The sequence below is a fragment of the Onychostruthus taczanowskii genome, unplaced genomic scaffold, assembly GCF_017590055.1.
Source record: "Onychostruthus taczanowskii isolate IOZ18803 unplaced genomic scaffold, ASM1759005v1 scaffold96, whole genome shotgun sequence".
Classification (NCBI taxonomy): Eukaryota; Metazoa; Chordata; class Aves; order Passeriformes; family Passeridae; genus Onychostruthus; species Onychostruthus taczanowskii.
Genome location: NW_024507657.1, coordinates 1,200,217 through 1,212,881, shown reverse-complemented (window position 1 = coordinate 1,212,881; position 12,665 = coordinate 1,200,217). Strand labels below are relative to the sequence as shown.

Sequence of the window (12,665 nt, the reverse complement as noted above, 5' to 3'; positions counted from 1 at the left end):
CACTTTACTGATCTTTTTCCTATAGTGGGGACCCCAAACCAAACAAAAACCAAAATCTGGGAGTGGTTTCACACATGATAAGTAGGGAATTTTCATACAGCCCAGGGTGTCACTAGCCTCTTTCTGATTCCAGAGTACACTTCTCAGACAACTGTTCCCCAGGATGCTGGCCTGTCTCTGCAGAGCTGCTCGTCAGGTCCTCTGCCGCAGTATGCATCACTGTAGGGCTCTGCCTTTCTGAGGGCATGGTTTGTTGCTGCTGAATTTCATCAGGTCTTTGCCATCCATTCCTGCCAGTTGTCCAGGTTCTCCTGTATCAAGAACAGTGTGGCCAGCAGGGTCAGGGCAGAGATCATCCTTTTGCATTCGTCACTGGTGAGGCTGCAGCTGAGTACTATGTCAATTTTTGGGACATTCAAACAGTTCAAACAGGACTTTGAGGTTCTGGAACATGTTCAGAGAAGGGCAAGTTCCATGAAGGATCTAGTAAACACGTCATATAAGGAATGTCTGAGGCATCTTAATTTGTTTAGTCTATAATAGGAGGCTCAGGGGTGACCTAATCACTCTCTACAATTTCTCTGCAAGGACATTGTTATTTGGTGGGGGTCTCTTCTACTGTGCCTACAATGAGAGGACAAAGGAAAAGGCCTTAAGCTAAGACAGAGGATATACATATTAAATACTAGGAAAAAATGTTTCACTGTTATAGTGGTCAGGCACTGAAATAGATTGCCCATGGAAGTGGTGGAGTCAATATCCCTGTATATGTGCAAGAGGCATCTGGATCTAGTGATGGGTTTAGTGGTTTAGGGGCGACAGTGGCAGGCAGTGCCAGGTGAGTGGTTGGACCAGATGATCTTGTAGGTCTCTCCCAACCTTCGTAATTCCATGGCTGCTGGCTCTGCTCTCCAGCACATCAACGGGCACCACAAAATTTGGTGTCATCTACAAACTGAGTTTGCGTGTCCTCCATCTCCCCCTTCAGACCACTGACAAATACATTAAACAGGACAGGTCACAGAACAGATCCCTGCAGTAACCCACTTTTCACCAGTTCATTAACCAATTGCCCGTGAGTCTGAGCATCAAACCAGACTTTTACCTATCTAGCTCTCCACCCATTCAAACATGAAGTCCTGAGCTGGATACAGGAATAACATGGGACCATTTCAAAAGCCTTCCTAAAATGGCAGTACATGACATCTACTATCTTAACACCATCAACAGATTCCATCATTTCATCAGTCAGGCAACCAGGTTAGTTAGACACAATTTATCCTAGTAGCTTCCTAATGATGCCATTTAGATTGGGATTGCCTGGCTTACACTAGATTTCCTTTCTCTCTCTCACAAACTGTCCTGTAGATTTTAGAGACTGAAAATTACTAAGCGCTCTTTTTGGTTGTAGGACTTGTCTGGGAAGGGAAAGGAAGAAAGCAGTTTCACCAGTATATGATAGTGTTCATTAAAAAAAAAAAAAACAGAAAAAAGAAGAAAGTATAGTATGCCGTAGGTATAGACTGCTACTACAGAATCAAAGAATTTTTGATGTTGGAAAGATTTTTGGCCTCTTTCATTTCCCCCATAAAAGGAAACAGGAGACAATGTTTCTTCTCCTTCAAAATTAATAAATATAACAATTCAAGTGATTATTACTTAAAGTAAGATCTAGTCTAACAGGACTCTCAGTCTTCTTTGAATAATTTTAAGTTCTCTGGCTCTGGCAGTCTTATAGTGATCTTCAAAACGCACAGAATGTAAAGAAAATTTACTGTCCTCTTAATTTCTAAACAACCTAAGAAGATTATACTTTAACATGGCCTAGAAGCAGAATTTTAAACATACTGTTTTGAAATCCTGAGCCAGAAAAGTTTTCTTTTAAATCAGCAGGAAGCATTCTCCATGAAGGTCACCCTTTGACAAAAAAAATCCTTTGATGGGAGAGGTTGGTCTTGGGTTGATACCAGCTGTGCTTTCCAGCCTGGGTGAAACATGTTCAGGCATGCTGACATACCAGGGAGCCTCTTTCTAAGTTGAAGCATATAATAAGACTGCATAAAACCTGAAAGAAAAGGGGCCTTGAACTTTTAAGTAGTCACAAAGTCTTCTGTAACTGACTGGATGCAAAATTCCTAAGATTGTTTCAATTAAAACACTTTTGGACATTTTACCAAGACATTTGTAGGAATTCCTGCTGTTTATTCACAGCTGTATACTTTTTGAGATATAAGACAGGTGGCACTCAGAATCTGTGACTTTCTGTTACCCACCATCAACCTATTGCACACTGCAAGGCCTGCTCAAGCATTTTGCAACACGTTCCTTTTTCTCCGGTAGTTTTTCAGATACAGCACATTAGGCTTAGACAAAAGCCTGCTTGTTTGTGAGAACTACAAATACACATACTTCTAAACAGCCAATCAAGGTTACAAAACATATTTATTTCTCATCAAGCACCAAATCTTCATCTCTCTAACTCTGGTTGACAAACTGAGCTCATTCTCAGCCAAAGATTAAGCTGGAAACAGAGCACCGCATAGTTTTCAACTCATCTTTTCTCTCACATGAAGAAAGCTTTCAAATCACCTTTATGTATTCAGTCCTGCAAGCTTCACATTGCACAGCCAATGAACCTGCTAATTTTAAGCTAATCAGCTATAGCAGTCCACTCCATGCACAGGGCAGAATCCAGCTACCTTTGTGTAAGAGTAAGAGCTGTGTGTTGCATCAGGCTGCTCTGCAGCTTGCCATTCTCAACAGGGAACAGCTGCCTTCAGGCCCAGAACTGGCCATGGAATCCCTCTCAGACCCTAAAGCTAAGTTGTGTACCAAGTAAAAGCCATGGGATTGCTTAGCATCTCTTGCCATTAATCAATAAAGGACCACAGAGATACGCAGATATTATTGAAATATAAGTATTCTACTGATATTTCACAGGACAGGACACCAACATGTTTTCTGTCCTTTTCTTCACGAGCAGCCACTGAAGAACACAAGATTAATTCTCTCCTGTAAACGTGAAGAGTATGCAGGAGATTGATGTATGCTCATTCTTATCTGTCACTGAAAAAGCATTTGAGTATCCAACTGCCGCTGTCCTGTAAAGTGTTGAGAATAAACACTTACCCCACACACATTTAAAATGTAGCATGTCATGACTACAGCATGTTTTGACCAGTGAGGGTTAGGAGAATGAAACACTGGATAGTCTAGCCTATGGTGGGTATACAACAGTCAAATATGCCACACTATAGTAAAGCATAACAAATCCAGCATCAAAGAAAACATAAAGACCAAGACAACTCTCTAAGGATATCTTTGAAAAGGTTGCAATGACAAATCACCTCCACTGCTTCAAAAACATTCAGGGACTAAAGGATAGCAGCTAGATTACAGCCACATTGTAGGAAAAAAAAAAAAAAAACTAAGAGGCACAGCTAAAGAAAGAACATTAGTGCCTTATAATGACAGTTGTTTTTTCCTCCATAAGTCTTCTCAAACATGTCATATCTGTGTAAATAAAACATTTAGCTGTAAAATATATTTGAAAGCTGATACAGAAAAAACCCTATTTTTTTACTATATATATTAGTATACAAAGGATTTATATGGACACTTTTAATATTGCACTGTTACTTTAGAAGTTACAAATCCTAAACTCCTTTCCAGTCACAGTGTTCCCCAACTTTATATTACATTTCAAACATGTTAAATTACATTAATGAAGGTTTTATGCAGTTGTCCTTCCTCAGCATTCCAGAACACAAATTGTCCTTCTGCTCTATCTAATTTAAAAACTGCTTATATGTGACATGCACTAAGTTTGACAGAGGTGTCTTAAAAAATTCACAGTGAGCCTATTTCAGATAAGAGGGAATGAGACTGAATTATCCTGCTGAAAAAAGATAAAAGGAGTAAGGTCATGCCTGGCATAACTTGAACAAAGTCACAAAGTGAATGCTGTATGAACCATGAAGAAAGACATATTTATGACTTGGAGAAGCCTTTATGTTGAAAAAATCCCTTAAACTCAATAGTTGAGGGTATCCATGCAGAGAAAAAGAAACACACAGTACAGCAGGATAAGTCCTGTTTCTGGCACAAAATTTTTCAGATGACCAGCACAGAAGAAATGCACAAGAAAAGACAGACAAAAAAAAAAAATTAATGCAGGATTTTTATGTTAAGAATTCAAGGAAATAATGACAAAGGCACAAGTGGGATGTCGTGTGGCCTGAGGTACATATTTGAAGAAAAAGAGAAGACAGTGAAGAGGATGGAAGTTGGATAAGAGGAACAGGGGGAAAAACATGGGAATGTGGAAGGTAAGAGAGAGAACAAATAGAGATGAAAATAAAGGAAGTGTTTGGCAAAAGAAGAGAAGAAATCAAAGATGCAAGAACAAGAGGGAGGGAGGGAGGGAGGGAGGGAGGGGCCTCATTATCTCATTGGTCTTTTCCAACCCAAATGTTTCTATGACATAAGCAAAGCTTCTTTGTGTGTTTCAGATAAAATGGACCACACTTTAAAAGAAAATGTTTCCTGCTGCCAGGGGCAGCCTCCTTAAGGCAGATTGGTTAGAGCTCATAGCATCTCTGCCTTCCACGACAACAGGATGTAAACAAGCCAGAACATTTACTGTCACCACAGCCTCCCTTAAAAGCTGTCTCTAGATGATCAGACAACAGACAATCAGCAGACAGAACACTGATGTGTCGAAGCTGCATTACGAGACACGCTCCTAGATGTAAAGTGGCAGAGTACAGCACAATAAGGTGCCTAGCTTTGCCCAGGTGAAGTGTAATGAAAGCACTTACATGCTGTTGAAAGAAACTTGCTGTAGAAACAACCTATCAGATGCTAGTCTCAGAATACAGTAGTATTCTCTCAGAAACTCTTTTCTCCAGTACCATCTTGACTGCTATTTTATACACACACCCAACTTTGTACTTCCTACAGAAACAATTTTTATTCACCCTTGTGATTCTCATTTTGTACACTGTTAGCTAACATCTCAGTATTTCATTTCCTTTCCTGTTATGCAGACATCAGATAAATCAGAATACAAGGATATGAAACAAGAATAGTTTTTTGAACAGGGAATACAGGTTCACATTCCCCAAAACAAAAAGAACACCAGCCTATGAGTACATATTGCCAGAGAATTGAAGTCTGGAGACATACTGCCACAATCCTGTTGATGTTGGAGCATATTAAAGCAGATGTTTCCTGTGAAGTGTTATCCTCTCCCTACAGTCCACACCAGTATATTCCAGCAGTCACTTCAAGCAAATACATGGCAACACTGGTTAAATATTTTGAGTGAATTCTCTTGTAATTCACTGCTCCCTTTGTTAATGCAACATTCCTAAGCAACATTTAAGAGTCCTTTGGATTATTGCTTCCTTATTTTTAAGTTTAATAATGCCCTTTGAAAAAGTCTTAAGCACCACATCATGAACACAAGTGGAAAAGGAACAGATTTTCTAAATCCATAAGTTATTGGGCGTATTTGTTTTTCTCTAATAGAGCTAAGGGAAAGTTCCAGTTCTACTATTTAGGCTAAACTGCAGCCAAACAACAAGGACACACCATACAAAGTGGTGGTTTTCATTTGCATAGACTTCAGAAAAGCACAGACTTCAGAAAAGATCTCAGGGACCTCAGAGGACAGTAGCCAAGTGAACAGGAATTGATTCAGTTCACAAGAGAGCCACACTTATTACCAAGGTTCAGAAGCAGGCCAAAGCTCAGTGAATCTCCAAGGAAGGTGTCTATGATACTTCTTACAGTGTTCTAATCCATGTAATCAGCCCACACACACCCATTCAGAGACAGAGAAGGATAAGGAGAGCTCAGGATAAGGAGCTACGGAGAGATTATGGGTCAAGATTAAAGGGAGAGCAGTGATCAGAGACATTACAGCCTGAGGGTCTGCCACAGGCCACCTTACCAGGAAGACCAAATGGATAAAGCCCTCTACAAACAGACAGGAGCAGCCTTCACAAGCCCTGTGCTCATGGGGGCTTTCAATCACCCAGGTATCTGTCGAACAGACAGCACAGCAGGACATTTGCAACCCAGGAGTTCCTGGAGTGCATGGATGAATTTTGTTTTCTCCAAGTGACAGGGGAGCTAACAAGGAGACATCCTAAGCTGAACCTTGATCTCACCACATGGAGGGGCTGGTGTGGAATGTGAAGTGCACTGACCATGAAATGGTGGAATGCAAGATGCTCAGGGCAGTGAGGAGAGAACACTGTGTGGACTTTAGGAGAGCAGGCTTCGGTCTCTTCAAGATCTGCTCGATAGAGTGCCATGGGACAAAGGCCAGGAGGAAAGAAGGGCCCGAGAAAGCTGAGTAACATTCAAGGATCACCTCCTAGAGGCTTGACAGAAATGCATCCCAATGAAGAGGAGGAAGTAATGCAAAAACACCAGGAAGTCTGTGTGAATGAACAAGCTGTTCCTGGACAAATGGAAACACAAGAAGAAAGCCCAGAAAGGGTAGAAGCAGGGACAGATAGCCTGTGAGGAATACAGATTAATTGTCCAAGTAGCTGGAGATAACGCTAGGAAAACCGAAGCCCTGACAGAATTAAATCTGGCCAGGGATGTCAAAAGCAACAAGAATAGTTTCTACAGGTACACTGGTGATAAAAGGAAGACTAGGAAAAAATGTGGACTCTCTCCAGAAACAGGAGACCTGGTTACTAAGGACATGGAGAATGCTGAGGAACTCGGTGGCAGTTTTGTCTCAGTCCTTACCAGTCACAATGCTCCAGCCATACTGCCTTAGTTGCAGAACTAGTGGAAAGTATCCTTGCCCATGGAAGGGGGTTTGGAACCACATGATCTATGAGAAAACTACATGATCTAAACTGAACTACATGAGAACATGTAACTCCTCAGTCTTCAAGAAAACAAGGAGAACCACAAAAGAAAATATTAAAAAAAAAAAAAAAAAAATCAAGTGTCCTGGATACAGACTGAAAACTTCATAACAATAAATATTAGTAGGAATGGAAGGGAAAATACTTAAGTCCTTTCATCATTATCAGTTGCTCAGTTTTATTTAATACTCAGTCTTAGCTCCACAAAACTAAATAAGGCAGTAATCACCATGAAACAATCTTTGCGCCAGAAGGTCAAGTAAACATCACAAAGAATATAATTCAAACAGTCACATTATATTGACAGGGACTCAAGTTCATGCTTTCTAACATATTTATCAAACATTATGAAAAGCAGATGGGAAAACATGTTTAAATGTCACTCTTTCTTCAGTTCTTACAGAAATGCAGATATGGTGTTTACATACAAAATGAATTCTACTTGTATCATATTTCAATATAACGATAATGAGATTTTTGGACTGCTGAACAGAATAAGCAAAACACATTAAATACTGACCTAACAGTATTTCCTTAAAGTAGACTATCTACCCACAAGTAAGGAATATATTCCCAAAGACTCTGTCAATCATTAGAGGGAGCTGCAAGCTCTGAATTTAGTAACACCTCAAAACTTCCTGAATAGGCAAACTGTAGATACAGCAATCAACCTTTCCATACAATTTTTTCACTTTAAAATTACTATTTCCCGATTAGATACCTTTAAGAGGACAGATCACTCTTGTCATTATAAAACTATACAGCCAGATTAATTGAGACACAATTGATTCTGCCAAAGCTTTTCCAAACAGAAAATATTAATGCAATAATATACAATCATCTTGTCTTGATATTTACAGTAAATTCAGGCCTGGATGAAACTTGTTCAAAATTCAGCTGCTAACAAAACATGCTCATATTTCTTCAGTTTGAGGAGGGTTTTGGTTTTTTTGAATACTTGTTTAGTATTGAATTATTACTTCATTTATTTTAAACTTCCACAACTTTCATAAAAAGAGCTTCCAGATTAGGCTGTAAACCATTATTTACTAATAAAAACAATAAAGTTTTATGGAAGAAAACAGTCAAATATTGGTACATGAGACTTACCAATTTACTTCTTCGCCAAACCGAATTAAACTCTTTTAACGCAATTAAAACCGGAAAAAAATAGTCTAGGTAAAACCAAAATCTTGTCAAAACCAGCTTAAAAAATAAAGCACATAAAGATTGGGAAAATTAGAAGCTCTTATCAAAAGACTTCAAAATTTTGGAACTGCTATGTAATAAAAAGTAGAGATAACGAATGTAATGACCAAGGTGATACAAATAAATATTTCATCTTACTTGTCCAGAGCTGTGCTGGTAGGCATGCTTCTGCCAAATCCTCGGACACCCATCTGACAAAAGTATGGAATGCAAGACAGATTGGCAGCAATTATAGCCAGTGAATCTGACGCATTAACAAAGAAACCATTTTGGCCAAGGATCATGTAGCGGTCCTGGAGAAGAAAACAAATTTAAAATAGCATCCCAAATTCCATGTATTGAGGACACCTAATTTCTTTTCCTAGATCCACTGGAGGTAGAAAAAGGGTAGGCTTTGGGTAACTCACATCCCTCTTTGGGCAGAAAAATTTACTGGCATCATCCTGGCATGTTTATAATCTCACTATCACACCATCACTCCCTCCTGCCATGCAAATCAAAGCTCCAGATCAACTTCTAGCTTCTGCCTCCTACATGTCACTTCAGCAGCTCTGTTTCTGCCAAGAGAATGCTTGTCTAGGAGAATCTTTTTGCCAATGGCACACACTATTATGGGAGTAGGAGAGTGTTTCATGTTTACTGAGAATAGAAAACAGCTTTTGCTCTTCATAACCTTTTAATCTTTCTCCCACCTTGTCAGGGCAGAAAGTTCTTTTGCAATACATTGCTTTTTATTATGCTGATAATACGACATTAAAAGTTTAAAATAAACAGAGGTTCTGACTCAGTGCTTTATTTAGCTAAAAAGCCCTTAATTCATGACGCTAACCAGATAGGACTCAACGTTATTACTGTTTACTGTGACAAGTCTGCATCATTTATATGCTGTGTGCTCCTAACTAAGGAAAAAAGTGTTACACCAGCACAAAACAAAACCAGCCTGATACTTAAATAATTCTCATCCTGCCTTTAAATTCTGCTTGATTTTCAGTCATCTGCAGAGAAAAATTACAACATATGTGTCTGATTTATGGGTTGCAAATGTTACCATCTGTACCTGAAAGTAATACCACTTTCAGCTTCAATGGGTTACTGAAAAGCAGATAAATTATACCTACATGTCCCGTATCTGACCCCAGAGAAAATAACAACTGCAGTGGAACCTCAAGACAGATCTAAGCACTTACTCCATCAGCATCAAAAGCAGCTCCAAATCCATATTCGCCACCTTTCATAGCCTCCAGCAAGGCAGTTGCATATGTTAAATTTGGATCGGGAGGCTGTCCACCAAAATCCTCCAGAGGAATACAGTTGATGGCAGAATTTGCAGGAGCTCCCAATTCATCACACAAGATTCTTCTTACATAGGGTCCCATAGCTGTGAAAACAGAAATCTGCCATGCAATCACGAAAGCGTATGCTTGACATTCAAATTTTTCACAGCACTGTGGACATTGCATACAAAACATACTTTCAGCAATTCTATGCATCTGTCCTTGCAACAACTCCCAAACTATTCTTTCACAGAGGAATATGTGATTGTCCTCAAAGTAAATAATTAATCAGTATGAAAATAATCAATTCAACATGAAAATCACAATGGTGAATGACGCAGAGGTTTTTTTACCCATTATTAAGTAAAGAAATTATCATACACATACAGAAGTTTTTCTCACTAAAATAATAAAGGAAAGTTAACAGTGGGTGAATACACATGGGAAATACACCTACCTTAAGATTCCAATTCATGTGAAAATTGCAATAGATTTGTCCACCAAAGAATTTTACTACGTTTTAGTTGCTACCATGAATAAATTAAATTTAAATTAAATTAAATTATTATAAATTATATAAAATAAATATAAATTAATAATTTTAATTAAATTAAAATTTTCTCAAAACTAACTCCAAGATACTTCTCTGTTCTGTTAAAGATATGACCAACTAAAACCCCATGCTGTTATATACCATAATTATTACATGCATTTGGTGACTAAATGGTCACTACCTGAGCACTCTGCATCCCGGATGCAGGTGTGAACAGGTCACTCAGAGGTAAAAAATGCATGAGTGACTGCTCTCTCTTTCTCCTTACTCTTAAATCTTGATAATTGGAGTAGCGGAGACCTGAGGTAAAAGTGAAACTTCTTTTCATAAAAATGTAGATGTTAGTTCCATAAAATATACCATGATTCACGTTGTTATCTAAAGTGGACTCCTTTCAAATTACTCTGTTCTCTGTCAATGTTAAACTACCACCATGTACAGCCATAAAATATATTCCACTTGTATACACCTAATCTACATGTACTTTAAATTATAGATATCCATCTCTCCACCACAATGCAAGGTCATAAAGCCAATTCTCTGCCACCTTGCAAATAAAGCAAACAAGCTAAGTCCTTTAAAATATTTGTGATGCATCAGTTTTTCTAACCCTAAACAGACTTTTTGACAACATCTTTCTAACAACACATAAAAATTCTGAACGGTCAGGAACAGATCTGAACATGAGAGCTCCAGGTATTTTAGTAACATTCTCTCCAGTATAGTACATGACAAGAGGCAGTGCCTTCCTCACTGCTCCCTCTTCATGCTAAAGGACACCATCTGCCCTTTTGACACAGTCTGGCAAAACTGGGTGTTCAGAGCTATCACACTGTACTAGATAAAATGCTTTACAGACGTTTTCTAAGTTTGTCCAGCTTCTTTTACAGGTCTGTTTTTGTAATCCCATTAAAGAATGAAACCAAGTTTGCTTGATGTAATCTGTTTTCCATAAGATAATGCTGAACAGTCTTACTCACACTCCTATCCTTCAACTCATTATCTGCAGCAATCCTTATTTATATATTCATAATGTAGCCTAAAACAGATCTTATCCTGGTCTGTGTTTCCCCAAGCTTCTATTTTTTAATATCAGTACACCACTGATCCCCTTGCTGTCTTCTATGACACTTTCAACTTGTTCCCAGTACTGTGAAATTTGCTCATTTTTAGCATTAATGAGACAGAGGTCTCAGCTAACTCTTTAATTTATTTATTCAGACTTTACTAGTTTTATACCATTTATAATTTCCTCTTAGTAGAGACTGCCCTGTAACCTCCTCAGTCACTGGACACTGCAATACACTTTATCACCCTGTCATGGCAAGATTACCTCATCCTGCTTGCTTCCAAATGCAGAAAGAAAACTTTTATTGGACACATATGTCCTTACTTATTTATCAAGTAAGATAAATCTGTTTGCCTGGTAAGAAACCTAACCCATTACTATGACTGCCTTTGCTATTAGTATAAGGTTCAAATCCTTCCTTATTACCCTTAGCTTCTATTAACTAAATGTCCAACATTTGTATGCTGTATTGTTCTTGGGAAACCATTGCAGTGCACAACTTCTATTGGGAAGTTATTTTGGTGTACGTACAATTCTGCCCCAACAGCACTTAAGTTCATACCTCCATTCATGGCATCAATCCTTATTTTAATCTGATTGGGTCCAGTCAGCAAATTTCTGATGGCATTGAAGTCAAAAATACTTCGAAGGAGATTGAGGTAGATTTCCACAGAATCCACAATTTCCACTAGAAAAATCACACCAAAAAAAGGTGACTACAGTTCACCCAAGTGAAGTTATTTCTCCCAGCTCTCTTCCCCCCAAGAGAACTAAAGTCAGAGCACACAACCCCCACATGACACGGCTTTGCTTTGAAATTAGGGAAAATCTAAGGCTCCCAATGCCTTCAGTGTGGCTATTATCAAGCTTTAAGCCTCGGAAACATCAACAGTTTTGACTGCCAAAAGACTGCATAGATAATGTAAATTGACAGCTCCTATTTCACTGAAGACATTAATGAGTGCACTTACATCAAAGTAAACTCTTAATAGGTCGTTCACAAAACCACTGAAAAACTTTGCAAGCTAAGTAGGTTTATTTTCAGAGGAAAAAGATGCTCATGGCAAGTTGACACCACTCAATGTCTACCTGACAGCAGTACCTATCTGCATGATTCCTTCAAGACAGACATACAACCTATTTTCTAAATTGTGGCACCAGGAATACCTGTGTTCAGTTTGTTGTAGATGGATAATAAACTATACTTTTGCATTGTACATCTCACTGATTTAGGAAAGCAAGGCTCAGATACATCTGTGTTTTTGCTAAGGTCTTGATAACTTGAAATTTAAATTCATAAAAGGAGAGCAATACAGTTTTTCTAGTTCTTTTGGATGTAAAACATTAAACAAAAATGAATTAATGAAAATAAGTCTGTCATAATGAAAGCAGTCACCAAACAACTGTCAAAAGCCATGCTTCTCAGTCATCTTGGAATGAATCACTTTTCCTGATTAAATTAAAAAGCATATGTAATAGAAATGTCTTTTCATCTGGTTAAATGAGTAACTTGAAATATCTTACTTATAAGTTAAATTATTACTTAAAATCTCATCCAATTTTGCTCAGAAACACTAACCTCACACTAATGCTCTTCTTTAGAGTAACATGAAAATGACAAAGACATTTTTTGAGCCTGAGAAACACACTCAGTCAGAATAGAT

General features: G+C 38.3%; 1 protein-coding gene across 1 annotated transcript in view; it reads right to left on the bottom strand.

Annotated features, from left to right (window-relative positions):
• Window positions 1-12,665, bottom strand: part of PGM5 (phosphoglucomutase 5) — a 68,128-nt gene that overhangs the window by 42,615 nt on the left and 12,848 nt on the right. Inside the window, exons 4-6 of the mRNA XM_041426945.1 lie at window positions 11,564-11,689; window positions 9,293-9,483; window positions 8,244-8,398 (exon numbers count right to left, since the gene is read on the bottom strand). Of these exons, the coding sequence (XP_041282879.1) occupies window positions 8,244-8,398; window positions 9,293-9,483; window positions 11,564-11,689 (472 nt within the window). The remainder of the gene's footprint in view (window positions 1-8,243; window positions 8,399-9,292; window positions 9,484-11,563; window positions 11,690-12,665) is intronic.